Source organism: Cordyceps fumosorosea, assembly GCF_001636725.1.
Source record: "Cordyceps fumosorosea ARSEF 2679 chromosome Unknown scaffold_1, whole genome shotgun sequence".
Classification (NCBI taxonomy): domain Eukaryota; kingdom Fungi; phylum Ascomycota; class Sordariomycetes; order Hypocreales; family Cordycipitaceae; genus Cordyceps; species Cordyceps fumosorosea.
The window spans coordinates 1,632,403-1,659,114 of NW_017387301.1; the positions used below are offsets into that span (position 1 = coordinate 1,632,403).

General features: G+C 56.3%; 9 protein-coding genes across 9 annotated transcripts; 5 read left to right on the forward strand and 4 right to left on the reverse strand.

The window, feature by feature from the left end:
* Positions 1-1,412: 1,412 nt before the first annotated feature.
* On the forward strand, positions 1,413-3,205 carry ISF_00531 (Zinc/iron permease; the record flags this gene model as incomplete). The annotated part of the gene is made up of 6 exons (XM_018844138.1): positions 1,413-1,573; positions 1,636-1,740; positions 1,817-1,942; positions 2,020-2,251; positions 2,319-2,571; positions 2,628-3,205. 6 exons carry the CDS (start codon positions 1,413-1,415, stop codon positions 3,203-3,205), a joined length of 1,455 nt encoding a protein of 484 aa, XP_018708588.1.
* A 3,325-nt stretch (positions 3,206-6,530) lies between these two features.
* Positions 6,531-6,980, forward strand: ISF_00532 (hypothetical protein; the record flags this gene model as incomplete). Its single annotated transcript, XM_018844139.1, has 1 exon — positions 6,531-6,980. The coding sequence occupies one exon, from the start codon at positions 6,531-6,533 to the stop codon at positions 6,978-6,980; it is 450 nt and encodes a 149-aa protein (XP_018708589.1).
* Positions 6,981-9,323: 2,343 nt separating this feature from the next.
* Positions 9,324-11,250, forward strand: ISF_00533 (Surfeit locus 6; the record flags this gene model as incomplete). The annotated part of the gene is made up of 3 exons (XM_018844140.1): positions 9,324-9,344; positions 9,476-9,559; positions 9,664-11,250. The coding sequence occupies 3 exons, from the start codon at positions 9,324-9,326 to the stop codon at positions 11,248-11,250; spliced, it is 1,692 nt and encodes a 563-aa protein (XP_018708590.1).
* A 1,295-nt stretch (positions 11,251-12,545) lies between these two features.
* On the reverse strand, positions 12,546-13,907 carry ISF_00534 (vacuolar protein sorting-associated protein 74; the record flags this gene model as incomplete). Its single annotated transcript, XM_018844141.1, has 4 exons — positions 12,546-12,635; positions 12,724-13,175; positions 13,270-13,516; positions 13,638-13,907. The coding sequence occupies 4 exons, from the start codon at positions 13,905-13,907 to the stop codon at positions 12,546-12,548; spliced, it is 1,059 nt and encodes a 352-aa protein (XP_018708591.1).
* Positions 13,908-14,892: 985 nt separating this feature from the next.
* On the reverse strand, positions 14,893-15,927 carry ISF_00535 (hypothetical protein; the record flags this gene model as incomplete). The annotated part of the gene is made up of 1 exon (XM_018844142.1): positions 14,893-15,927. The coding sequence occupies one exon, from the start codon at positions 15,925-15,927 to the stop codon at positions 14,893-14,895; it is 1,035 nt and encodes a 344-aa protein (XP_018708592.1).
* Positions 15,928-17,242: 1,315 nt separating this feature from the next.
* ISF_00536 (mitochondrial translation initiation factor) lies at positions 17,243-19,380 on the forward strand (the record flags this gene model as incomplete). Its single annotated transcript, XM_018844143.1, has 2 exons — positions 17,243-19,154; positions 19,229-19,380. The coding sequence occupies 2 exons, from the start codon at positions 17,243-17,245 to the stop codon at positions 19,378-19,380; spliced, it is 2,064 nt and encodes a 687-aa protein (XP_018708593.1).
* A 205-nt stretch (positions 19,381-19,585) lies between these two features.
* ISF_00537 (RLI and DUF367 domain protein) lies at positions 19,586-20,818 on the reverse strand (the record flags this gene model as incomplete). Its single annotated transcript, XM_018844144.1, has 1 exon — positions 19,586-20,818. The coding sequence occupies one exon, from the start codon at positions 20,816-20,818 to the stop codon at positions 19,586-19,588; it is 1,233 nt and encodes a 410-aa protein (XP_018708594.1).
* Positions 20,819-21,521: 703 nt separating this feature from the next.
* On the forward strand, positions 21,522-23,696 carry ISF_00538 (VHS subgroup; the record flags this gene model as incomplete). Its single annotated transcript, XM_018844145.1, has 4 exons — positions 21,522-22,067; positions 22,137-22,821; positions 22,874-23,361; positions 23,490-23,696. The coding sequence occupies 4 exons, from the start codon at positions 21,522-21,524 to the stop codon at positions 23,694-23,696; spliced, it is 1,926 nt and encodes a 641-aa protein (XP_018708595.1).
* Positions 23,697-24,565: 869 nt separating this feature from the next.
* ISF_00539 (Histone promoter control 2 (HPC2)) lies at positions 24,566-26,357 on the reverse strand (the record flags this gene model as incomplete). Its single annotated transcript, XM_018844146.1, has 2 exons — positions 24,566-24,827; positions 24,883-26,357. The coding sequence occupies 2 exons, from the start codon at positions 26,355-26,357 to the stop codon at positions 24,566-24,568; spliced, it is 1,737 nt and encodes a 578-aa protein (XP_018708596.1).
* Between the last annotated feature and the right edge of the window lie 355 nt (positions 26,358-26,712).

Genomic DNA, 26,712 nt, shown 5'->3' on the forward strand with positions numbered 1-26,712 from the left:
TTACATACCTACTTTGCCATTTGCCGTTTTGCCTACCTAGACCCTGGATGTGAGTGTTGAATGTGCACGAAGGGAGTTGTATGCCTCTTCTTGTTGTCTCTATAAAGGTACATGGTTAGATTTCTATCTTGAGTTATTAACAGAAATATTCGGAGAGTTTTCCAGCGTCGCCCACTCTTTCGGACATCGACCTCTTATTATCTGATGAGGCGAGAACATGGTTGCCCCGTCCACTCCTTTCATCTTGTTCCTCTTCTTTTTCTTCTGCATCCTGCATCATGCCGGTACTTGAGACGAACTTGATTTTGACAAGGGCAAATGAACCCCCATCGTGAAGCCGAACGGCCGCCCGTCGGCAGCCAGCCGGCCAAGGATACACGGCAGCAACCCTGATGGCGGGACGCCCATCTCCTGTTTTCCGGTCCACAGCAGGCTGGTCCATTATTCAGCCCGCCACACAAATGTTCCGGCTGAGAAAGAGTCAGCATTGTGCTGATTTGTCCTGTACGGGTCGGCTTATATCCAGCTCTTCCTTGGCACCTCCATCGCGGGCCTTGGTGTGTGTGGTACAGACAGGCCAGCATCGTGCGAGGCAACCCGACCCGGACAGAGAGCCAAGACGGTGTAGATGGATGATGGATGGACTCGGCGAACACATGGTCGGCACATCGGTCCCGCGGATTTAATTTCTTCTATTTTTCCCCTTGGTCTCTCTTCGTGACGAATTAGAGCAATCAATCACGGCGAGGAAGAGCGCCACAGACACAAAAAGGCGCAGGCAGCCTGGTCAGTCTATCGAAGACCATGTTTCTTGGCAGAGGCCATCAAGGTGCGCGACGGTGAATGCACCTCATGCGGCTGTCCGCGCAACGAGAGCCTCTTCTCATCTTTCTTGTCCATCAGGGTCAGCCATCAAATCCACTATCCATCCATACAGGAAAATTATTTCTTAAAATGCCAAGCAAACCATGCAGTCTCTTTGCAAAAACAGAGGAGCGTTTACGCATTTACAGGTCAGAAGGGGGGTTCCTACCCATTTTTGCCAGTCAAAGGACCAAAGTCATCCTGCAACCACCACCAACTTTGGTTCCTTGAAACTCGATATTGCCAATATCAACGGATACTGCATCCAAGGACCCATGCAGGTGGCTTTTCTCTAGTGTCCGCATCCATTGTGCAGAGCCTGCAACTCTGAAAAGAAGCTTATTTCCTCCCGCCACCCTCCCGGTCCGCCGCTACTGACAGCCCGTCTATATTATTTCCCTGGTGCCTTCCAACGGTGTCTTTGTCGTTTTTCTTGTTGGCCGATAAAATAAAGTTTTTCTTAAAAAACACGCATCGCCCTTCTCCAACCCCTTCTACTCTGCTACTCGTTCAACCGCCCCCGACATCGAGCGAAGCGAGGACCAAAAATGATCGGGAAAACACTCACATCGGTCGTCCTATGGGCGGCTGCTGCCTCTGCCGCATCGCATCCCATGCGCACCCCGGCGCCGGATCCAGCTGCTGCTGCCGCCGCGACCACGCCGACCATCACGGCTGTTACCGACTGTCATCTGCACGGATCGGATCTGTACGTTGAGAGCGAGGACAGCAACTCGACGGACGGACAAAAGAGTGCTAATGGCTTACTAGGTACTGTGTCAACGGTGCCACGGAATACCACATGCAGACGACGCCTACACAGACCACCGACCTGCCTGCCAGCTTCACAGGATGCCATCCCCACGGAACGGATCTGTAAGACCAACCGATCAATTCGAACGGGCCTTCCTCCGCGGAACCCAAAGCGCCACAAACTAACAAGGAGACGCAGATACTGCTTTGGCCCCGGCGGCGATGACATCCTCGCCAAGGCAGAGGGAGGTGAACCTGCGGGCGACAAGGAAAATACCGGCGAGGCCGGCGGAAATCTTCACTGCCACTCCCACGCTGGTGTCGAGTATGCATAACCTACCCTGCCGCGCTTTCCGGCTCTCGAACTTCGACTCCGGCATCTAGTTGACTAACTCTATCCAGGCACTGCGTCGGCGACGGTGCCGAAGAAGGGCCAGTCCAGTGCGACGCCCCCAAGCGCTCCTACAACATTGGTCTGCGTGTTGGACTATTGTTCGTCATTCTGGCCACGAGCGCTCTGGGCGTATTTGGGCCGCTGTTCCTGCAGCGCGCCATGGGGCGGAACCTGTCGCTCCTCTTTACCTTCCTCAAGCAGTTTGGCACCGGCATTGTCATTTCTACTGCCTTCGTCCATGTACGTTTGAGGTGCCGAGAAGCGCCGCCTAGTTGTAATGAATACCGGCTAACACACACGCTTTTAGCTGTACACACACGCCACGCTCATGTTTGAAAATAAGTGTCTCGGAAACTTAGGCTACGAGGGCGTGACGTCGGCGATTGTCATGGCCGGTCTGTTCCTCTCCTTCATTGTCGAGTACATTGGCCACCGCATCGTGCTAGCCAAGGAGAAGTCGGTGGCCGCGCTGTCGATGCAGGAAAAGTCTCAGTCCATGTTCTCCGTCGAGGTCGTCACCATTCTCGTCTTGGAGGCCGGTATCCTCTTCCATTCTCTGCGTAAGGATGCCTTGTACACACGAGCACTTGACTTGACTTCTCTAACAGCATCACAGTCATCGGTCTTACCCTCGTCGTCGCGGCGGATCAGTATTTTATCACGCTCTTCATCGTCATTGTGTTCCATCAAGTCTTTGAGGGTCTCGCTCTCGGCACCCGAATCGCAACCATTGGAACCAATCGCGACGCGCACAGCCACGCTCACGCCGCTGCCGTCGCGCAGAATGGAAACGCGGTAGATGCGACCAGCCCGTCCAACGTCGCGCCCGCCACCTCTCACACGGCACTCCTCGCCCCGCAACAGACGGAAGGCCTGTCCCTGCGTAAAAAGCTGGGGCTCGCCTCGCTCTTTGCGTTTGTCACGCCGCTCGGCATGGCCATTGGCATTGGCGTCCTGAACACGTACAACGGCAAGGACCCGGCAACCATCATCGCCATCGGCACGTTGGACGCCGTGTCGGCCGGCATCCTCATCTGGGTCGGCGTGGTCGAGATGTGGGCGGGTGACTGGATGCTCGGCTCGCACGGTAACAAGGCGGAGCTGGCGGACGCGAAACCTCTCACGGTCGGCATCGCGGGCTTTGGCTTGATCGGAGGCTTGGTGGTGATGAGCGTGCTGGGCAAGTGGGCGTAGGTGGTTCGGCCTGCTTGGCTGAGATGTTGGTTGGTTGCAGTCGTTGTGAAACTACGAAACGTCATATGTATTGTGGCAAAAAGGATACCAAAGATTGAAATGAATGAAGGATATTGACTCTAAACTAAGGTGCGTGAATGAATGCCACGTCTCTGTTGCGCCGTGCTGTTGTGATTGCCTATTCTCCCATGCTGCGTTGTCCATGCTCCACAGAACAAATGCAAGGTGCACCGATCAGTTCGCAGCTTCATAGAAGAGGATCGAGGGTCTTCCAGGACTTCAACTCAACACGACAGAGCCTTGGAGACATTCTAGTCGCCATGCCATTAATTGAAGAGTCGGCACTTTACAGGTAGAGAAGATAGAGAGATCAGATTGGGTCATATGCGATGTGCCGACGTCGAGCTCCGTGAGGAGAGACCCGAACCGCCGCCCCCCGGTGATCACGGCCCCACACGGGAGCGCGCTGTGCCATAGGCCGGGCCCTTAGAATGTGAGTTGGCATCCCGCCGACCGAGACCACCAAGAAGAGAAAAGAATCAAGGAAGCGCCGGCGTCTATTTTACTCACTTCTCATGCCGTGCCAACTTCCAGACGACCAGCTGTACACTTCTTGTGCCGCTGCCACGGCCCTCCTCACTCTGCCTCCAAGCGCCCGGGCGTGGTTTTCTGCCGCTTTTTTGGCATCTATATCTATGTAGCAGTCGAGTTTCTAAACGTGCAAATGGAAGATGTCTAATTTGCGCGAGGAGATGTTCAGCATGTTCATGGTATGAGTCGTAAATGCCTTGGAAGAATCACAGCCTTGTACAATGCAGCCAGTGGAGCAGTGGCAATGCTCTTGAGTAGAGTAATAAAGTTCCAAGTTCAAGCACAATGCTCCAGCAAAAATAGGCATTTTGCATCCACTACGCTACAACAGCGGCTGCTGAAACATGGCCGACTTGGCGTTGTGCTCGTGTTAGTTCCTGCCGTATTCCCATCTGCCCCTGCATGAGACCGCGCACCACCTGCATGTTGCGTTTCGTACTGTGCGTGAGCGATAAACAGCTGTGGTGGCAACTGGCCCGATAGCCCGTCCGCTCTGAGCAGCAAGCAGTACGAGTGCAGAGCAACACTGCCAGTCACAGAAAATGTGTGCCGTACGATGGACGACAGGACGGGTCTTCCGAAACCTTGACGGGGCAAGTCTATCACGGAGGAAGGGGCGCGGGTAAGGTCTGAGCGGATGGAAGGATTCTGGAAACTTGTGTCGTGCATTCTTCACAGTGGCCGGGTGGCGCGCAGTGTCCCACTGCCCGAGAGCTTCGCTCACAAAACGGTTCGCTGATAGCGGCGCGGCGTGCAACGAAAATCGGGTCAGGGGCTGCGCCAAGGTTGTTCTCGCTGGGTTCCGTGGGCGTCGACTGGTCGACTGCGCTGAATCGTTGAAAAATGCGTGAGCAGTCGTGCATGCCGCTACTGCACGGACTACTGGCGCCAGCGTGGGTATGTACCTAGTAAGTGGCATCAACGTCGTCTCGATTGCACTGGGGGCGGGACATGTCGTGAGCTCTAGAATAGGGGTAGCTGCTCGTGCAGAAGCACAGAAGTTGCCAGTTGCTGGCATGTAAATAGAGCGAGAGCGGCTGTGGTCTTGACCAAGAAGCAGGGCTCTGGTCATCTATGACGACAGATGAGCAGGCATCCGTACCGCACCAGTGGTATGCCAGGAACATGTTTGCCAAGTGATGCGTGCAAGCCGGCCGGGGAGTGGAAATGAGGGCTGGCTGGTGGCGAAGGGGTCACGGTTTCTGTGCAAGGTAGGACGACAGCTTTGCTCGCGTGGTTTGTGGGAACCCAGACTCGCGAAGCAGGCTGGGCAGAGCAGGTCGTCGAATGGCAGAGCTAGAACAATCGGCGCGACCAAGGAACCGTTTCTTCTTCTCCTTCTCAAGTTGTCCATATTCTCCGGAGAACAGACTGCTGCACAGGCTAGCGCCCGTGGTGCTGACCGCGAGCTAGGGTGGGTTGCAGGGGAGGTGATGAGCGGTTTGCGACGTAATAAATGAAGCCGATCAATGTCTCGGCAGGATTGGATGGTTGCTTGGTGACGATTTTCTTCTTCTTCTTCTTCTTCTTCTTCTTCTTCTTCTTCTTCTTCTTCTTCCACGGGGCGTTTGTCGTTTGTAGTTACCAGTAAAGGTAGCTTTGCGTTTGCTGTCGGTTGTGAGAGAGCGAGTGAGCGAGGTTGAGGACAAACGGAGCGATGGCAATCCCGCGGTGATCCTGCCGAGAAAGAGAAAAGCCCAGAACCTGTAAATCAATAGATGGCTTGACGGCGTGCTTCATGCAAGTGGCTCTGGCGGGGGGGAGGATTTCTCTCGTGGTCGTATTATCAGCGCAAAGATGGAAATGCCGCCAACCATTCAACTTGACCAGTGCCCTGGGCTAACTAGAGGGAGGGGCCGTCGGGGGACCCAGCAGCTGGGGCACAAGGGGATGGTGTTGTACTGGACAAGTAGCACGAAATCTGCATCTGGTGTTTCGGCAAGCCCACAACTTCGTAAACTGTACATGCAGTGTACTAGCACAATAACCTTCCCCTGGCTGTCCACCACTCGCTTCACCTCCAGGTCTCCTCTATCAGCACGCTAATAACGCTAAAAGCGTGGCCTAATATACACGACCTGCATGGCATCCCAGCATTTCCTCTTATAAACCGAATTTTTTTTTTATTATTACGACCAGTCATTGAGCACAACTCCATTTCTGCCTCTTCTTTCTTTCACTCCTTCTTTTTTCCTCTTTCCTTATCCAGTCGTCTTTTGTGGCTTCATCCTCTCGTTAACCGCCCTCCCCTCTCCCCCCCATATCTTCCCACACACTCTACAAGCCCCTCCTGTCCCCCCCACGAGCCACAGCCTCTCTTTTTTATGCATGCAACTTGTACCTGCCCCTTCCAGTCCTTCGTTCGTCTCGACGACTCACCCTCTTCATAAGAAACCCATCTCAGCTCTTCTTCCCCTCTTCCCCCGCCTCCTCTCTTTTCAGAAATACAAAATTTCGTCGTGTCTTGAATTACTTCAACGCCTGTCTCTCCTTCTTCTTGGTCAAAGTATTGTCTTGTCTCACGCCCCCAACCGAACAATCCGCTTTCGGCCTCGCTCAAACGGCCGTGTCTCTGACCAATTCGCTGCCAAAACTTCAACTATTACCGTCATTTCCTCCCCAAGGAGAAAGCGTTTCGGACCCGAATCTTTTCTTGACAATTCTCTCCCGAATCGCGCCGTTTCGAACCATTGCAGCCGTTCCAAAGCCTACCTATACCACCACCGCCGCAATCATGGGCCGCAGCCTCATCGACCGCATCCAGGCCAAGCTCGAGTTCTTCCGCCTCGAGCAGCACTACACCCGCCGCCGCCACCGCCGCTCTACCTTCGTCTCCAACGCCGTCTACGTCGACGGCGAGTACGTCTACCAGACGCCCAACAGCACCGGCTCCTCAACCGACTCGTCGTCCCTTGGCCACACCGACGCCCTCCATGGCGAGCACGTCGGCGCCGCCAACAAGGCCGCCGCCGCCCGCGGACCTGGGATGCCCGCCTCCCCCCTCATCCGCGAGGACGATCACTTCGACCTCGACAACGAGCACGTCCCGGAGCCCATGCCCCAGCGCAAGCGCCTCAACCGCTTCAGTTCCATGCCCTCATTCAACGGCAGCACCTCCACCATGCAGACATCGGGCAGCGAGCGACGACGTAGTGCCGTCCAATGGCTCGACAAGAAGTGGTAATGGACGAAAGGCACCAGACCATGTTGGAGGAGAACGATAGGAGGAGATGGCAGCCCGGTGGCTGGCACAAACTTATCATTGCCTTTTTTGGAGTTGAGCGTTTTCTTATGCATTTCTTGGGGCGTCGTCACGACCCTGACACTCTTTACACCACTTGTCTTCACCTCGATCATCTTCACGCCTTCTCTATTTTTTTTTTTCTTTCTTATTTTGGGTTCTATGGAGAGGGCTTTTTAGATGGGCTTATATCATGTACGGCCTTTGGTTATGAATGTTCACCCACACTGCACATAACGTGTGTTGTATTTCTATCACGAATACCAGTTTCAATGTTTGGCTATTGCTTCCATACGTTTGTTCGATTCAATTTACTATCTTTACCATTCTATTTTCTTTTCGTACTTCTTCTGCAATTCTACAATCCATGCGTGTGTGACGCCAAGAATCGCCGAAGGGGTCAAAGTCCAGACCTTGTCTCGACACCGCCCGTTTCAAAAACTCCTTGCCTCACGTGTCTCCGTCTAACGTCTCAAAAACGATACCACCAGGTATTGGCCCCTGCGCCTGTTCTTCCTTTTCTTCCTTTCCATTTTGTCATGCATGTTTCATAATGAACTTCGGGAGTTTCGGCTACCGTGCACTTCGAGGCGATCACTCTCCCAATGGAGGTTCAAACAAAAAGCAAAAAAAAAAAGGCTATCCAAGAGCCGCCGCCTTGATGATATTTGCTTCCTTTTTCTCAGCCTTATGAGCATTAGAGAATTGCATCTATCACAGGAAGCCAAATCAGGAGACTTTAAACTCGAGAGTGCAACTTGGCCCAAGGCCAGTTACAACCCAAACACACACACGGGGTACCTCGCCTTTACGCTTTTGCTCGTCATCATTGTCGTAATGCGACGCGCCGTCAATGTGCCACTACTGGGAGGCCGACCCGACACCTCTGTGTACATTAGCTGCCTAGACTTGTGGGCATTAGAAGATTAGGAGATGATGAAAGTGATTCTGTCGGTCTTCATATGCTAGTCCTCGTCGCCGGCTGTATGGGATGAGTGTGCTTCAAAAAGCCAAACACAACCAAGATCGAGCATGCTGGATGTTAACGTTGTCCCTCAAGCTTCTAGCGAACCTGGCTGCGGCGCTTTGTCTTTCCCTTTCTTGTCAAGAGACATACGCTCGGGATTTCGACTTATGAGGACTACCAAAATGTACGCCGACCTGCCGGCAGTCCTTTGCAACGCTCGCCATTTCTGCTTACCGAGGGTCGTGCGCATGCTTATTTGGACGCGTCTCTGTCAGTCGCACGGCGCCCATGACACGGACGAAGCAGCACTCAAAGTTGGTCTAATCAAGTACCAATAGCCCGTATGTCTAGGTGCCTATAGACTAGGTACCAAGATAGGCGACCGCGAACGTGTCTCTAAGCGCTCGAAAAAAATGCCATATGGCTTTGTCCATCTTAAAAGTCGGCTGGGGTTGGGGATCACCGTCCACACAGCTTTCGGAACAGAAACGAGGAGCTCGCGAAATCCTCATATATAAGGCTTATAATTGAACTATGTGTACTTTGGTCTTATGACTTCCTATCCGGCGCGTTTTATCCTTTGTAGAGGTTTCCACGGCGATAAACAGTAGTTCTTTTATTCATTCATGTCTTCATTCATTTGCCTAGTAAGACAGCTCCCCCATTCAGCTGACAAAATGAATGCGTGAATAAACAAATGAGTTACTATTAAATGCGGGGGAATTGCAAAGGGAATGAGAAGCACCTATCAAATTCAACTACGGCTTAATTTTATATGATTTAGTTGCATAAGCCCCATCCATCGGGATTCCGCCAGTTTCTCGTCCCTCTTCTGTGTAAATGGGCTGAAGTCTTGGTGGGCGATATACCTTGGTGCATGCTCGCTAGTAATTTTCTAGCTCTGGCCTGGTGTTACGGTGTCTATAAGGACCGGTGTTATAGCAAAGAAGGGAGAGGGCGGATTGCACAACATTAGTCCTTCCAAAACGCGACGGTGGTGTTGGTATCTCCTGTAAAGTGCAAATGTCAAAATCCTATGCGCCACAGAGAAGTAGTCGCCCACTGTACGGATAGCAGCCACCTCTGTTATCGATTACCCCCACACTTCATCTGCGGCTCAGCCACTCAAGGGCCGCCGCCAGCAACTGTCGACAAAAAACTTCCCAGCCCACTAAAAAAATCCGCCTCCAAGTCGTCGACCGCTTCACAACCTCCACGAACTACCCCCGTGAATCCTTCTCGCAGCGTGCAATTCTTGGCGGTGTTGCATACGAGGACCATACAATCAGAAGAAGGCAACCCGTGCCGAGACTGCCAACATGACGGAAGCGTCGCTGCAGGTTCGTGGGCACCCGTTCCACCACCGCAGGCAACCAAGCTGCGGGCCGCTCAGCTCGCTGGCTCTTTTTCCTGCCGCCTGAGCTGGGCGGGCGGCCGCATCGCAGACTGCCGACTAACACCTCGACTCTAGGATCGCTTACGCGATCATGCAAAGGCCTTCAACGGTCTTTTGAGCCTTATTCCGGCTAAGCAGTACTACGGAGAAGATACCAGCGTACGTTGTCCATCTATCGGCTTGCTCTGTCTTGTTGACATTGTGCCTTCCAACAATGCGGGTACTTTTCTGTCATATTCTGTGCTGACATTCTCTGTGCAAAGGACCAATGGAAAAAAAAGAAGCAGACAAAGAAAGAGGCTGCGGCCGCCCGCCGAGGAAAGCTTGATCCCGACAGCGAGCTGCACAAGAACGCCAAGGAAGTCATGGACGAGCGTGCCCGAAACAAGCGCAAGCAGCGCGAGGAGGAGGAGGATGAAGGGGATGAAGAGGAGGAGGGGCATCAAGAGCAAGAAGATGGCGAAGCTGACTCCTTCCTTGCCATGGAAGGTGTCGAGGAAGAACAACCCGGCCAGGGCCTGAGAAAGGCTACCGAAAAGCCCAACAAGAAGCAAAAGGTCGAGCCCAAGCAAGACGATGATGAGTCCGGTATCGAGGTTGACGATGAGCCCGAGGAGACTGCCCCCGCGGCTGAGGAACAAAAGCTGTCCAAGAAGGAACAAAAAAAGGCTGCTAAACGCGAGCGCAAGGCCGAAAAGAAGGCTGCCAAAGCCCAGGGAGGCGCTAGCCAACAACACACACCAAACGCAAAGTCCTCCAAGGACCAAGAAAATGAGACTCCCAGCGCCAAGAAGCAAAAAGCCAAGCAAGAAGCCAAAAAGGAAGCCAAAAAGGAGACTAAAGCCGCGGCCAGCCCCGACGTAGAAGAAGATGAGGCCATGCCTGACGCTCAGGAATCGTCTGGCTTTGCCGCGAACCTCGACGTCGCCGGCCTGGACAACAAGGACGACTTTGAGGAGGTCTCAGAACCCCACTCTCCCGTGTTTGACGCCGAGCCCGCCAGCAGCACGTCGACATCCGTGTCGTCCGCCATCCCGCCGTCGGAGAAGTCGAAGCACCTTGTGGTGCCCAAGGACACATCGGCGCTTAAGGCGCGGCTGGCGGCCAGGATTGAGGCGCTGCGCGCTGCGCGGAAAGCCGACGGGCCTGACGGCAAGCCGATCCGCACGCGGCAGCAGCTGATCGAGGCGCGGCGAGAGAAACAGGTGCAGCGCAAGGAGCACAAGAAAGAGCTGCGGCGTGCCGCCAAGCTGGAGGAGGAGCGCAAGCGCGAGGAGGCGCTGGCGTCCAACTCACCCGGCGCCATGAGCCCCGCAGCCGTCGCCGACGACGGCAGCTTCTCGTTTGGGCGCGTCGCCTTCGCGGACGGCTCGCAGATGTCGCACGACCTGAGCTACGTCCTCAACCAAGGCAAGCGCAAGGGCCCGTCGGACGCCAAGACGGCGCTGCTCCGGGTGCAGAACCAGAAGAAGCGGCTGGCGGAGATGGACGCGGAGTCGCGGACGGACGTCGCGGAGAAGGAGGCGTGGCTGGCGGCGCGCCGGCGCGCCGAGGGCGAGGGCAAGATCCGCGACGACGAGGCGGCGCTCAAGAAGACGATCAAGCGCAAGGAGGCAGGCAAGCGCCGCAGCGAGAAGGCGTGGGGCGACCGGCTCAAGGGCGTCTCGCAGGCGCAGCACGACCGCGTCAAGAAGCGCGAGGACAACTTGCGCAAGCGCCGCGACGAGAAGATCATGGGCAAGGCGGGCAAGAAGAAGAAGGGCGGCGCGGCCGGCGGCGGCGGTGGGAAGAAGAAGGGTGGTCGGCCGGGCTTTGAAGGCAGCTTCGGCGTGGCCGGGCGGAAGAAGTAAAAAGAGCATTCTCTGCTTGCGATTGCTCCTTGTCATTCTGCTTCCTCGTCTTCTTTCCAGTCACCGTTCCGTATGCAGTGATGAGGAGAGGAAAGGAGCACGAGTTTGTCTGTATTACACATCATGGCTGGAAGGAGGGAAGCTTGTCGTCGACCATGTTGCAAAAAAGTATTCGCCTGGCGCTTGGGTGTTTTCTCGCTGTCATTTCTTGTTGCATTTTCAGGGTCTTGTTTATCTTATTTACGTTGCTACGTGCTTCAATCAGGCATTTTTAGCTGTCGATATTTTCCATGCTTGCTTACACTTTCACTTCCCTCTGTTCATTGTTGCTTTTCCTGTTCGTGTGTGTTGACGGAGCATGGTAGCCACACACTGGACATTCTGAAGCGGATCGAAACGGTTAACTATCTTTACATGAGAAATCTATACAGTTTTTGGAGAGGGATAGGAGCAGGAAGAACAAACAAGAAAAGTAAAACTCAAGCGTGTCTCCTCTCTGCATCCATGCATGTGGCGCGAAATGTTTCAATTGTGTGCTGCGCTGGCATATTGAAAGTCATCATCATTCAAACTCGTTGTCAATTTCCTCAATACTTTCCACAAGAGACGAAAGTGTAACGCGCATAAAAATAATACTTTGGAAATGAGGAAAACAAACAACTCAAGAAAAACAACAACTCAATGCCAACCATGCCTCGTATCTGGTCAAAATCGGTTCTTTTTTCCACAGCAAAAGACAAAACAAGAAAAGAAAAGAAACTCCCATCCTTTTTTTCAATCCCAAGCACACAAATCCCGGCCCAGCACGAACAACACCAACACTGTGGTTGGTTTGCTTCTTCGTTTTGCCACGAAGATGACAACGAACCAAGGTGGGAGAGAGAGACGCCACGAGTAAGCAGGAACACGAGGGAAACAGGGAGAGAATAGGGCCGCGGCACACGAGAAGAAGAGAAAGAAACGCCATAGCCAGAATGTGGTGTGCTGTGAGGGAAGTATCAGAGCGTGGTGGTGGTGATGAGAATTAAGAATGTTATATAGATGGAGAGCCCAAGTTTCCGTTGTGTTCCTCTTTCGTCCTGCATCGCTCAGTAACAACCGCATTTCTTTCTTTCTTTCCTTCTTGAAAGAAGCGATATGGGTTTTAATTGATTGCCGGGGCTTGGTTTTGTACGTCGTTATACCCGTGGCCAAATAAAAACTACATCCGTGTCTGCCAGAGTGTCTTCTCGGTTGGGCAGGTCGTGGGTGGCACCTAGGAATCAATGTTTTTGTTCTTGGTCGTCGTGATAGGTCTACAGAAGCGAGTCGAGGCGCGTGAATACGCTCAAGCACGCGGCCACGACCTCGAGTTGCAGTTCCTTGTCTTTGGCCTTGCCAACCTCCTGTTTTCTTCATGTTAGCCTTGTTTTCTGTTCGCAAGTTCATCCGCTTGGGCACGCAGCCCCCGGCTAGCATGTTGTATCGTCGTACCTCGCTGATTACCTGGGGCAGGTTGGCGCCGATGCCGTTAGTCGTCGCCTTCTTGCCAAAGGGCCATTGGCTGTAGTCGGCGAGCAGCTCGTCGGTCTGGGCGAAGGCGCGTTCGCGGGCCTCGTGGCCGAGCGTCGACAGCGCGTTCTCAAGGACGTTGGCGGCGTAGGCGGCGCACACCATGCAGACGGTGCGCAGATAGCGGAACTCTAGGGTCTCGGGCAGGAATTGGCTGTCGTTGAGCACTACGGTGCGCTGGGTGAGCACGTTGCGCACGCGGCGGCGCAACTCCTCCTTAGCGCCACCATCGGCGACGGGGTGCGTGGCCATGTCGAAGAGCAGGAAGTTGCGCTTCTCGGTGCGTAGGATGCCCTTGTCTACGAGGCCCTTGGCGAGGCGTTCGCGGACCTGCTTGAGCTGGTATCCAATCTTCATCAAGTTCCACGTCTCGCCTGGTGCGTGGGGAGGAGAGAGAGAACAGTTCAAGTTAGCCTTGCCACAATATTCGGGCAGAAATGCAAGCTGCAGTGGCGGTGGCAAGCTTACCGCTCATCAGGTCAATCCAGGAGCTGACGCTCATCTTTTCGCTTTGCTTCATCATCTTGAGGGCCTCGTCAAGGAGAACCTCGCCTGTGAGGGTGTCGTCTATCACTTCAATGTTGCGATCGGCAGGGGGGAAGCGTCGTCGAGAGGGGTCCTTTTCCATGCTGATGCGCCCGCGAAAGGCGAGCTCAAGGACGATGCATCCTCGTAGGGCGTAGGAGATATTATCGTTCCAGAAGGAGAGGTATCCCTGTGGTTTGGCGAGTTAGAGTCGAATGCGATTAGAGACGGAGGGGAGGGGGCGGGCGGTCGAATCCTCGCCTCGGCAGAGGGGCCTCGGGCGAGCGAGCCTTGTGCCTTGTGGTCCTCACCTGCTTATCCTTGAGGCCGAGCAGGAGAATCTCCTCCATCATGGTCAGCTTGGGCTGCTTGCTGCGCTCGGCGCTCTCGCTCATGTCTCGGGGGTCAAAAGCAATCTTGTGGCCATTCTCGCCATTTTGGTAGCTCGTCTCGGGGCTGTTGTCCTTGACATTGTAGGATGAGTTGGCTCGGGAGGCGGCGTTGCTGCCCTCGGCGTCATTGGCGACGGGTGTGCCAGCGCCGCCAGCGCCGCGGCGTCTCGTAAGACCTGAGCTGGACATTGCGCGGTCCCAGGGGGGAGGCAGAAAGGAGTGTGAGGTTCAAAGGGGTTATTGCGGTGTCGGAGGGGAAGTGGACGGTTGGCGGGTGTGCGTCTGTCTCTTTTTTTTTTCTTTTTGTTGAAGGGGAAGCGGGACGGCGCCAGGGACCTCTACCGAAGATGGGTTCGCGCGAAAGGGGACTCGGGCGATGGGTACCTGAGGCGGCTATTTGTCGTGCGAGCCGAACAGGTTGGCGAAGATGGGATCGAGAAATGGTCAATAGCGCAGGGGTAGACGGCGATGTTTTGGGGGAGCCAAATGATGGGTTAGAGGTTCCACCGAGAGTCGTGGCGTGACGAGAGAGAGCGTGGCTGCGAGTGAGGCTGATTGACCTGAATGACTTTTATTACTGTAGGTCACCAGCAAGAGGGCTTTTGGCGGGCGTTGCCGGCTGCTGGCTGGCTGCTGGCTGGCCCTTTGGCGGGCACCTGGCGCGTGTCCTTGGCGGGTTCCTCTCTGGATGGAGGAGGGGCAAAGGGGCTACAGGGGGCTCTCCCCTGGGACCCTTGAAATACCAGGCAAGGCTTGGGAGGGACCAGCAGTTGCCAAACTGCTTTTACCTTGTTCAATAAATAATGTACAATTCATCTTCTATCTAGCCAAGCCATTGTCTGTTTATTTTTTTCCCTCGCATCCTACTCCGCAGCTTCGAGCTGTTTGTCAAACGGACCAGCTGTCGCGTCGCCCTTTTTGATCCATCCCTACCTACTTATCAGGTGCTGACTGATGACTTCCCATGCAGTCTTCAGGGCCCCCAAACACTCCAACAATAATAGAGAACCCTCCTTCAGGCCCTCGCAGAATGCAGCCGGATCTTCTCAAACCCACATCTGCTCCCACAGATCGTATTGATGACGCGTCACAACAGTCTTCCCATCCATAATCCGTGAATCTGTCCCATCATCCCACGAGCCGAGTCGCGTGCCAGACCTCTCCCTCCCCTCCCTCAATCCAGCTTGTCGACATCCTCACCAACCGTCTCCTTCCACAGCTCATCAAAGTCGACGCCTTGCCCCTCAAACAGCTCCCGAATCTTCTTGGCCGCCACCTCTTGCTTCTCCGGCCCGAACCCGCCCGGCTGCGTCGCCTCAAACTGCACAATCTCGACCCAGCGGTAGAACAGGTCCTCCTTGCCCATCGCCGACAGCGCATCGCGAAACGCAAATACCTGCCGCCGCTTCTGATCCTCCTCCTTCGACGCCCCCAGCTTCACATCGTAGCTCAGCCAGCCGTAGTCCTCGTGGTGCACCAGCACCGCGTTCTGGAACGCCTCCAGCGCCGCCTCCTTGCGGTCCACCATGCTGTGCGCCCGCGCCATCAGTTTCCAGTCCAGGTCCCAGCTGTTGTTCATCAGCAGGTAGCCCGTCTTCTGCTCCTGCAGCATCGGCGACGTCGCCTGCGCCACGTAGCTCGTGAAGATCTTGTTCGAGTCCGGCTCCTCCGTCACGTCCCCCAGCACCGCCTGCCAGTCCCGGCTGCGCCGCACGTAAATCTCCTTGTCCCGGAACCCGACCGCCCATCGCCACTTGGCCGGGCTGCCGTGCGTCCGCCCGGCGACGAATTCCACCGGCCACGGCCAGACGAAGACGAAGAGCATCAGGTCCACAAACATGCGGAATCCCCGCCGGGCAATCTCCCAGCCCAGCTCCGACCACGTCGTCGTCGTCTCCCCCGGAAAGCTGGAGGGATGCTGAGCCATGGCCTTGACCAGGATGGTAAAGTAGTATGGCAGGATATAGTACATGCGGAAAACAAAGGCCACGGCGACAGCGACGTTCATGAGGACCGGGACAAGGAAGATTTTGCGCTTAAAGTCGGCCGGCTTCCCGTCAATGTGCGCAATGTAAACGTGCTTCTTGGACATGCCCTTGGTCAATGGCTCCAGCATCTCCGAGACCTTTTTGAACGGAGCTGGCGGCTCTCCATCTTTGCGGATCTTGGCAGGTGCTGATGACTTTGCTGTACGTTTTCTAGGAGCCATGGCGGGCGGTGACGGCGTCGTCGTGATGAGAGGGATGTATGTAGTGTCCAAGTTGGCCGTCCGAAGTGAGGCGAGTCAATCAGTGTAAGGAGCCCAACCCACCTACTACAAAAGGAAGAAGGGGTTGTACAGTACGTCCACCAATGACATCCGAGCCAAATTTCAATGGAATTGTGATTCAAGTGGAATTGATTCAAATACCATGAGCCCCATAAATGAAAATAAAGAAAAAAAAGTTCCAACGGCAAACGCCAGCAACAGCAACGCCAGCCGGCCTTGACAGGAGCTTTTCCGGACTATCCCTGCCCCCGAGCTAGAAAACTCCACTGCCAATTAGTAGCTGGCAGAGCAAAGCTACCTGCTGTCGCATTTCGCTCTGTGCATCTCAACGTCTTCAAAGCAGCTCATTTGCGTCATTTGCAAGATGCTGAGGACACATGCGTGGCGGGCAAGTACAGCAACCTGCTTAAAGAATGCCGCTCAACTAACAGCAATATAGCAACGAGGCTCCTTTGTTTGCGCGGCATGCCGGCAAGGCTGCTCCGTCGCCCACCCACCACCAAGAATAGGAACTACAACTGCTAGGCATCGGAGTGTCGCGTCGCCATGTGCCACACAATTTGGAAGTGACAGACTCTTCTCGACCTCAAACAGCCGCAATGACGACTCCAGGCCGTCCTTTCCTGGTGCCTTCGCCGGTGGTGCTGGTAAATTCGGCTCCTTTGGCTCCTTCGCATCCAAGGCCAAGCCGGCCGCAACGTCGGGACTGCTTCCACATGAGATAGCAGCCCGCAAAACAGCTACAATAGAGCCTCCAAAGCCTGCGATACCAAACAACACTTCAGAACAGCCAAAACACCGCCAGTCCAGGCAACCCCGAAAACCGCGGCCAGCCGACCCTGCCAAAGACCAGAAGACTCTGAAATCCAGATCCGTCCTCGCCGACATACTTCGGTCCGACCGCCAGCCGCAAGCTCCAGCCGCCCCAGCTTCTTGGTCCTCCGGGGACCGAAAAACGCATGCGAACGATACGACCCGAAAAACAGGTGACTCAAATATCTGGGAGGAGCTCACGAAGAAGAAGAGAGACCCTGTTCCTCATGGCAAAGGAACTCAAAGCTCAAGGTCCTCCAAAAGCGCCCCGAAAAATGAAACCGATGATTTCTGGGGTGAACTGGACGACTCAGCAAGCGCATCAGGGGCTCAAGGTGGTCGTAAGCCCCGTGAACGTCAAGTTCCCAAGAAGCTGCAGGGCAAATATGCTGGGGTGCACAGTCATCCATCTCACGTTGGAGACGACCTGACTCCATACACGATGCCGAAAGATACTCCTTCTGCTAAGCAAAAGAAGTCTAGATTCGACGAGGCATTGCCGTCTCGAGACGGTAAAAAGTCGAAAAAGGGAAAGCGTCTGGAAGGTAGCCGCATAGCCACCGACGAGGGCTGGGAAGACGATGCTGATCGCTGGGAGGAGCTTCAGCAGCGCAAAAAGGCCAAGGAAGCACGCAAAGCTGCTAAAGCCGAGCAGCCAGAGGTGGTGCCCATCTTTATTCCCGAGTACATCAGTGCCACCGACCTGGCGCATGCCCTCAAACAGTCTGTAAACTCCTTCATGTCCGACATGGAAGAGATGGGCTTCGAAAACATCACAGGTGACACAGTCATGACCGGTGAGACGGCGGCGCTTGTTGCCATGGAGTATGGCTTCGAGCCCACAGTCGACGACGGCTCTCAGCGCGACCTGCAACCTGCGCCAATTCCTCAGGATACGTCTTCTCTACCGTCGCGACCCCCTGTTGTCACCATCATGGGACACGTTGATCACGGCAAGACGACGCTACTCGACTATCTACGCAAGTCGTCCGTGGCTGCGCAGGAGCACGGTGGCATCACCCAGCATATTGGTGCGTTTGTAGTCAGCATGTCTACCGGCAAGCAAATCACGTTCCTCGACACGCCCGGTCACGCTGCGTTCCTGTCCATGCGCCAGCGCGGCGCCAACGTCACGGACATTGTCGTCCTCGTGGTGGCGGCCGACGACAGCGTCAAGCCGCAGACGCTCGAGGCCCTCAAGCATGCCAGGGCGGCCAAGGTGCCCATCATCGTCGCCATCAACAAGATTGACAAGGAGGACGCGCGCGTCGACCAGGTCAAGGCCGACCTGTCGCGCCATGGCGTAGAGATTGAGGACTACGGCGGCGACGTGCAGGTCGTCTGCGTCAGCGGCAAGACGGGTCAGGGCATGAGCGAGCTGGAGGAAAACATCGTCACGCTGTCCGAGGTCCTCGATGTGCGCGCTGAGACGCACGGTATGGCGGACGGCTGGGTCCTCGAGTCGAGCGTCAAGCAGGATGGCAAAGCCGCCACGGTGCTCGTCAAGCGTGGCACCCTACGCGTGGGCGACCACGTCGTCGCGGGCAAGACGTGGGCGCGCGTGCGCCTGCTTCGCAACGAAGCCGGCACCGAGATACACGAGGCGCCGCCTGGTATGCCCGTCGAGATCCTCGGTTGGCGAGAGCTCCCACCGGCAGGCGAAATGGTGCTCCAGGCGGTCGATGAGGCCAAGGCCAAAACGGCCGTGGCTTACCGTTCGGAGATGGCGGACCGTGAGGCCAATTCGGCCAACATTGCAGCGCATGAGCAGCGGCTGCGCGATAAAGCGGCTGCCGATGCGCTGGCCGCTGAACGTGCGGCATTAGGTGAGGTCGCAGAAGACGAAGCCTCGGCAGAACCCGGCAGCACCGCCGCCGCCACCCTCACACAAAGCTTCATCGTCAAGGCCGACGTAGCGGGATCGGTAGAGGCCGTGTCCGGCTGCATCCTCGAGCAGGGCAACCACGAGGTGCACTCCCGCGTGCTGCGCGCATCCGCAGGCCCTGCGACGGAGCACGATGTAGACCTGGCGGCAGCATCCAACAGCATCATCGTGAGCTTCAACGTAGCCGTGGCGCCGCACATTCGACGACGCGCCGAGGCCGCGGGGGTGCGGGTGCTAGAGCGGACCGTCATCTACCACGTAGTGGACGACGCGCGGGCGACGCTGGGAGCGCTTCTGCCGCCGCGCGTGACGCAGCGCATGCAGGGCGAGGCGGACGTGCTGCAGATTTTTGCGATCAACGTGGCGCGGCGCGTGGTGCGCAACATTGCGGGGTGTAGAGTGCGCAACGGAGCGTTGAAGAAGGGGAGCAAGGTCAAGGTGCTTCGCAAGGGGCAGGTCATCTACGAGGGTGAGATTGCCTTTTTCTTTACAGTGTTCCGTTGGGTCTTCTACGTTGATGTTGGCTAACTGACGATTCGACAGGCACGATTGACACGATCAAGCACGGCAAAAAGGACGTGCAGGAGATGGGCAAGGGCACAGAGTGCGGCGTCGGCCTGGATGGCTTCGAGGATCTGCGCGAGGACGACCAGCTGCAGACGTACGAGGTGATTGAGGAGAAGCGTGAGTTGTAGCTGTAGAGTAGATGTACGATATTTGTAAGGGCTATATAGAAGAGAGCGAACTGGTGGGAGACGAGGGCTCGTTACTTGATACCATGGATGTATTATAGATACTCATTCGCACACATTTCTCATCACTACCAAAAAGCAGGCGTCTTTGGATGGCATTATTTGTATATCTATGATATATATGATATCTTGGACTTGTTTATGACCGTCACCACCGACTCGGCGCCGACACTACATTCGACGAAAATGTCCTGCTCGTCGTCGACGCGGCCGTCGCGGCCTGCGCGCGCTCCCTCTCCAGCTTGGCCAGGCCGACGCGGTCTGTCACGGGCGTGGCGTCAATGATGTTGTCAAACTCGTCGTCGTCATCGTCGTCGTTGTCCGAGTCGGGCTCGACGTCGTGCGGCGCGAGCTGTTGTCGCTGCTGCTGTGGTGGGGGAGGAGGGCGGGCGACAGTCGCCGGCTTGGCCTTGGCATCATCCTCGTCGTTAAGATTGGCGAAGGTCTTGGAGGCGAGAACCTTGCGGCGGATCTCGGCCATGGCCAGTTCGTCGTCGCTGTCGTCGGAGATGGCGAACGGGTCCCTGTCGTCCTGCTCCTCGTCGTCTTGTGCTTCTTGCGGCCTCTTGCCCAGATATATCCCGTCCACGCTCTCCTTGTCGCCCTCTTCATCCTCCTCCTCTTCATCATCACCATCGTCGTCGTCGTCGTCTTCATCGCTCAGCCGCCGATGATTTGTATTTCCACTCGTCCACATGTCGTCATTTGCCTCCCTGCTCTCCGCGTACTCCCTCTCCAGCTGCGCCATCCACTCCGCCTCCACCCTCTTGACGCCCTCCGCGTCCTCGCACTTGGCGTACCGGTCCAGCAGCGTCCCGTTGATCTGCAGAAACGACTCGCCGTACGGGAACGGCGCCAGCGCGTGGGCGGCCCAGTCCGGGTGGCCGCAGATGTAGAAGGCGGCGGCGAGCGCCTCGACGCAGTTGAGCCGCCAGGGCTTGCCGTAGTTGACCGTGTTGGCGGCGACGAGGTAAGGCAGCAGGCGCTCGCACTTGCCGCCGACCTTGGCCCAGGGCACCTCGTCGGTGCGCGCCCAGGAGCACTCGACGACGGCGGCGCCGTGCTGGGCGAGCAGCGGCGCGTCGGCGGGGGAGACGACGGAGCGCCCGCGCGGGGTGATGACGACGCCGGCGTGACGCTGGCCGACGTGCAGGTCGCGCATCATGCCGAGGCGCATCAGCTTCTTGCCGGAGCACCGCTTCGGGTCGCAGTGGCCGAGGTCCCAGCAGGCGGCCTTGTACGGGGGGCGGGTGCTGGTGGTGGTAGGGTCACCGTCTTGGTCGGGGTGGTTGTTGCCGCGGGGGGTACGGGAGGAGCCGCCGCCGCGTCCGCCGCCGAATTTCTTGCCGCGGCCGGCAAAGTCTTTCTTGTGTCGGACCATGGTGATGGGGAAGTCGAGGGCAGGTTGTGAGGAATGTCAAGTTTCAAATGTTTTACTTTGTAGAGTTGCGACGAAAATCTAGCCCCGCCATTCACCCCACCCTCTCTGGTGGTTGTGCTGGGTTCTGGTGACGACCGCGAGATGCAGCTACTATTGAGAGAAGGGGAAGACCAAGAAAAAAAAGAAAAATTCACAAGGGTAAAATATGTTCTTCTTTCTTTTTTGAAGAGAAAATTGGCCCCATCACCTTCAATCCTGGCCCACAAGACCAAGACAGAGCTGCTGAGCCGCGCCACCGCAGCCACAGCCTGGGTGTCCACTGGCGTGGACAAGGAGGGGAACGCCACACCAAGCGAGCTACAGTATGTACCTTGCCGCCTATTAAGACTCCCAGCTCGTCATCATCATCACCATCATCATCAACCAGCTAACCTGGGGGGATTGGGGACACGAACCGGCGCTATTCCGCATTGCATTGCCGCGCGCATCGACACTCTCTGACATTTGATCCCTTAACTATCTACGCCGCTTCTCCCGTCCGCCGTTTCCGACCCCAACTCCGATTCCCCTCCCTCCGCCCGAACCCCCCTCCCCCAACCTCGATCCTCGGACAACTTCACCTCGATCCAGCATCTCGATCCAGTACCTCAGCCCGTCAAAAAAAACACTTTACATAGGCCCTTCGACAACCCCCACCACAACCATGGAGGCCGCCTCTGCGCGCGCCGCCGCCCGCGACCGCTGGGGCGAGTACGGCGGCCGCACCCCCTCGCAGCTCGAGCGCTACATCCACTCCGCCTGCAGCCCTGACAACTACGAGCCCAACCTCGCCCTCAACCTCGAGATTTCTGACCTCGTCAACCAGAAAAAGGGCGCCGCCCCGCGCGAGGCCGCCACCGCCATCGTCACCTACGTCAATCACCGCAACCCAAACGTCGCCCTCCTCGCCCTCAGCCTCCTCGACATCTGCGTCAAGAACTGCGGCTACCCATTCCACCTCCAGATCAGCACCAAGGAGTTCCTCAATGAGCTCGTCCGCCGCTTCCCCGAGCGGCCCCCCATCCGCGCCACCCGCGTCCAGGCCAAGATCCTCGAGGCCATCGAGGAGTGGCGCATGACCATCTGCGAGACGAGCCGTTACAAGGACGACCTCGGCTTCATCCGCGACATGCACCGTCTACTCAGTTACAAGGGCTACATGTTTCCCGAGATTCGCCGAGAGGATGCCGCTGTATTGAATCCCAGTGATGTATGTGCCGCTTGCCACCCTCGTGTCCTACCGTCATCTGCCCCCCTTCCCCCCTAACATGCCGCATAGAACCTCAAATCCGCCGAAGAAATGGAAGAGGAGGAACGCGAGGCCCAGTCCGCCAAGCTCCAGGAGCTCATCCGACGCGGCACCCCCACCGACCTGCAAGAAGCCAACCGCCTTATGAAGGTCATGGCCGGCTTCGACACGCGCTCCAAGACCGACTACCGCGCCAAGGCCGCCGAGGAAGTGGCCAAGATCCAGGCCAAGGCCCGCCTGCTCGAGGAGCGCCTCGAGGCCTTCCGCCCCGGCGACAAGATGACCGACGGCGATGTCTTCAGCGAGCTCGCCTCAGCCCTGCAGAGCGCCCACCCCAAGATTCAAAAGATGTGCGAAGAGGAGTCGGACGACCACGAGGCCGTCGCCAAGCTCTTCGACATCAACGACAGCATACACCGCACCGTCGAGCGCTACAAGCTTATGAAAAAGGGCGACCTCGAGGGCGCCGCCAAGATTGCCGCCGGCGGGCCCGCGCCTTCGCAGACGGCAACCGTCGCCGGCAGTGGCGCGGCCGGCGAGCTGTCCCTCATCGACTTTGACGCAGATGCCGCCGACGCCAACCGCAGCTCCTCGTCGCAACCTGGCAGCGCCACGCAGGGCATCGAGAACGATCTCCTCGGCCTGGACATTGGCGGCAGCTCTGGCAACTTCGGTCAGGGCGGTAGCATTGCTCTCGGCTTTGGCGCCAACCAAAGTACGCACCCCAGCACCAACATCTCCGAATGGCACCAACTAACAAGCCACAGATATCCCTGGACCTGCGCTGCTGTCTTCGCTGACAGACAACAGCAGCGCCAGCACCAACAACAACGGCCACATGGCCGCTTCAAGCAGCAGCGGCAACCTTGGCAGCCAATTCATGTCCTTTGCTTCGGCATCTGCGTCGCAGTCAACCACTCCCGTCCCCGCCGGTGCCGCCATTGCCGCGCCTCCTCCACCTACAGCCTCCGATCCGTTTGCAGCGTTCATGTCGCAATCCAGCAGCGCCGGCAAGCAACCCGCCGCCACCGAAGATGATGAATGGAACTTTTCCTCGGCACTGCCCGAGTCATCATCACAGCAACAGCAGGTCCCCCGCGAGCACAAGCGCACCATCACTGACGGTAGCATCCGCGCCGAGTTTCTGGCCAACCGCGCCACGGCTTCGTCACCGGCCATTGACATGCTCTTTTCGTTTTCCAACAACACGGCACAGCCCATTTCGGAGCTGCACTTTCAGTTGGCCGTGACCAAGGTGTGTAATCATTTTTCTCTATTTTCTAGATGACGCAAAACAAGGCAAAAAGAGAACAAGGAGAAGAAAGCAAACGAAATCAATAAGAGATCATCACAAAGTCAATGCTAACAGTCTAACAACACTAGGGCTACGAACTCAAACTCAAACCCCAAACGGGCCGCAACCTCGCTCCCAAGCAGAGCAGAGGCGTCACGCAGCACGTCGCCGTCCACCGCGCCGGTGCGGCCTCGAAGCGAGTCGACGCGGCCAAGCTTCGGTGGCGGGCGGCCTACAAGGTCGGCGGCGAGCAAAAGACGGAGATGGGCGAGATTGCCGAGTTTAGCATCGCGTGAGGGTGTAGGATGACGGAGACGGAGACGGAGATGAAAAAAAAGGAGAGTGAAGTAGAAGGGGTGGTGTTTTTTTTTGTTTAGATATTTCTGTCATGTGAGATTCAAGATGATGGACAAGCGAGAAGGGGGACGAATGGCTACAATTATTTTGGGTCCTTTTGCTCCATAGCAAAAGAAGAGGGACAAAAGCTCAACGTAAAGAAGCGAATCATCTAATTCATTCCATCTCAGATATCTTTCCGCAAACCCCTCTTCATCTAGTCACACATGTACAAAAGTCGGAAAATTACCTCCAGGACAGCATCGACGTAGGAGGAATTAGAGTGTATTATGGCCTTCTCATCTCGAGCGATGTATATCAAAGTCACAGACAACAAACACTCTACAACTTGGTTCATGCCCTTGACAAAAAGAAATATCTCTTCTCAACCCACGCTCACGCAGAAACAAAAACTCCCTTGTCGCCAAAGCCCGGGACAGGATAGTACATACAGAGTACCATGACAGCACAAAAACAACAACAATACACACACAGCCGAAGCAGGGTAAGCAAGGGCAATTTCTTGAGCAACAATGCCGGAATAATGACAAAAAGAAGTGTGACGAGAAAGAAAGAAAGAAAAACTCCATGAACTGTGAAATGACTCCACGAAAGTCGTAACAAGATGCCACCCAAACGCCTCTCTCCCAGCTTTCCCTCTCCCTTCTCAGCAACATCTTGAACAAAGGATAAATCACCTACCTGCAACCAGCGTGGTGATGACCAAGCAAAAAGACAAAAGAGAACAAAACAATGCAAGATGACTCCTTATGAATGCAGAGAATAATACAACAGGTCCATTTCCTTCGTAATCTTCCGTCGCCGCTGCTCAAACGCCGAGCTGGATCGGGGCAGGGTTTGGCACGACGTAGTTGCTCGTCGGTGTCTTTGGGATCTGGGCCATGGACTCGCGCTCGGCCTTTTCCTTTTCGCGCTGGAGTCTCTCGGCCTTGGTGATTCGCGGCTTACGGACGATACCACCGCGCGAGCCCGGACCGCCGCCACGACCTGTACCGGCCCCGCGAGTAGAGCCTCCACGGCCACCACGGCTGCCACGGCCGCCGCGACCACGACGAACGGGTCCTTCGCTGCTGTGATGATAGTTAGCATGAGCTCGTACAAGAGAATTGATAACGGAAAGCATACCCAGGTGGAGGCTTTTCCACCTCGGGAACCAGCGGCCCGGAGTAGACAAAGAATCCATCGCGACTTGCGGCAGCCTGCGCCTCCCAGAGAAGCTCAGAATCATCCACAAAGTCGTCGTCGACGTCGTACTGGTCCTCCTTGAAGTTGCGCTTCTTCTTGGTCGGCTTGGGCCGGTTGTCGGTGCCGCTGGCGCCAGCGATTTCGGGGTTGCTACCCTCGGCATCGGACAGGTCCACGGACATTTCATCGCCAGATTCTCTCCCCGACTCGTTCCTTTCGAGGTTTGCCGTCACCGCCGCAATGCGCGCCTTGCGGTCCCGGTTCGCCGCCTGGCGGGGGTGCAGGGCATCCCAGCCGTAGCGGTCCTCTGCGAGTCGCAAAAAGTTGACGTACTTGTTCGTCTCGCCGCTGTTGATGGGGATGCTCAGTACAATTGTAGGCACGACGGCCTCTTCTCCAGGTTTAACCTTGCCAAAGTCGAGGATGGAGCGGCCTTCGCCTTCGGTTCCCACGTCGTCCATGTCTGTCCTCGGGGTCGATACGCCAGTGTGCTTGGGGGACACCTTTCGAACGGGACCGTTGGCAATAGTGGTAAAGTTGGAAGGGTTGGGGACAGGGCGAAGCGTATCGAGCGTTTCTGCCTTTTCGGGGACTGGGCGAGCGGCAAACGCTCGAGGCGGCTGGTTGGATGGTGATGCCGGTAGGGGCCTCTCGTCATGCAAACGAGACGCAGGATAGCCGTTGTGCGAATTTGAGGGTGACATTTTGGGTGCGGCGGGCTCCAGGAGACTAGCTATGGAGGGAGACTTGTTTGCGTGGGCAAGTGTTCTCGGAGACCCGGATGCGGGGGAATATTGGGTATGCGAGGGCGGCGCATCGCGGGCTGGGCCTGATATGCCGCGAATGGGATCGTAGCTCTGCCCACTGGTGCGGACAGGGACAGATGCGGGAGGCGGGGGGTCATCGTTAAGTATGCTCTGCATAGAGCTAGGATAGCCGTCGCGTTTAGGCATCTTAGGTGAGGAGCGTGGTTGAGTGGGCGATGTTTGCAGGAAGCTGCGGGAAGTAGAGTTAGGCGAGCCGCCTGCGTGACCAGGGGCTCGTGATACGTCGGAATCATCCTGCTCCGTGTCGGTGAGGGCTACCTTGCGCTTACGCTGGATAGGAGGCGCATCGGGATCGCGCGGCTTCCTAGGTCGGCGGGTCTTGGCTTCGGTGTCGGTCTTGGGTTTCACAACGGTACCGGGCTTGCGACCGGGCTTCTTGCGCGGAACGCCGGCAGCGGTGAGTTGCACCCATCTTCCATCAATATAGTCAAAAAGCCTCTCCTGAGCCTTGCCGCCGACCATGACGGTGGTGACTTGGCGCGTAGGGGTGGGAGACTCATCGGCCGGTTTGGAGCCAGGAGGCTGGTACTGCTGAAAAGTGGTTTGTTGGGTGCGACGCTGGTCGTTGCTAACGACAATTTCGTCCATTGTATCGGGTGTGTGTATGTGTGAGTGAGAGTCGGCGGGTATAGACGGTGGCGAGCTGATGGGTGGTGGTCGCACAAGGTAGTGCGACGATGGGAGCAAAGAGCCACCAAGAGCGAGGAAAGAGGGGGAAGGAAAGGGTAACGCAGACTATATCAATGACACATGGATAATGAAGGATTGTGTAACAAGAATCCGAGGATGAAATGAATGGCCACCAGCTGTGGCGAGTTGCAGCTTGGGCGAACACTCAGAGTGGTAGTCGATATTAGCTGCAACAGGGTCAAGGTTACCCGTTGGTTGGGTTTCTGTGGGTGGGCGGACGCGGCGCTGCGAGTTGGTGATCCGTGATTGGCCG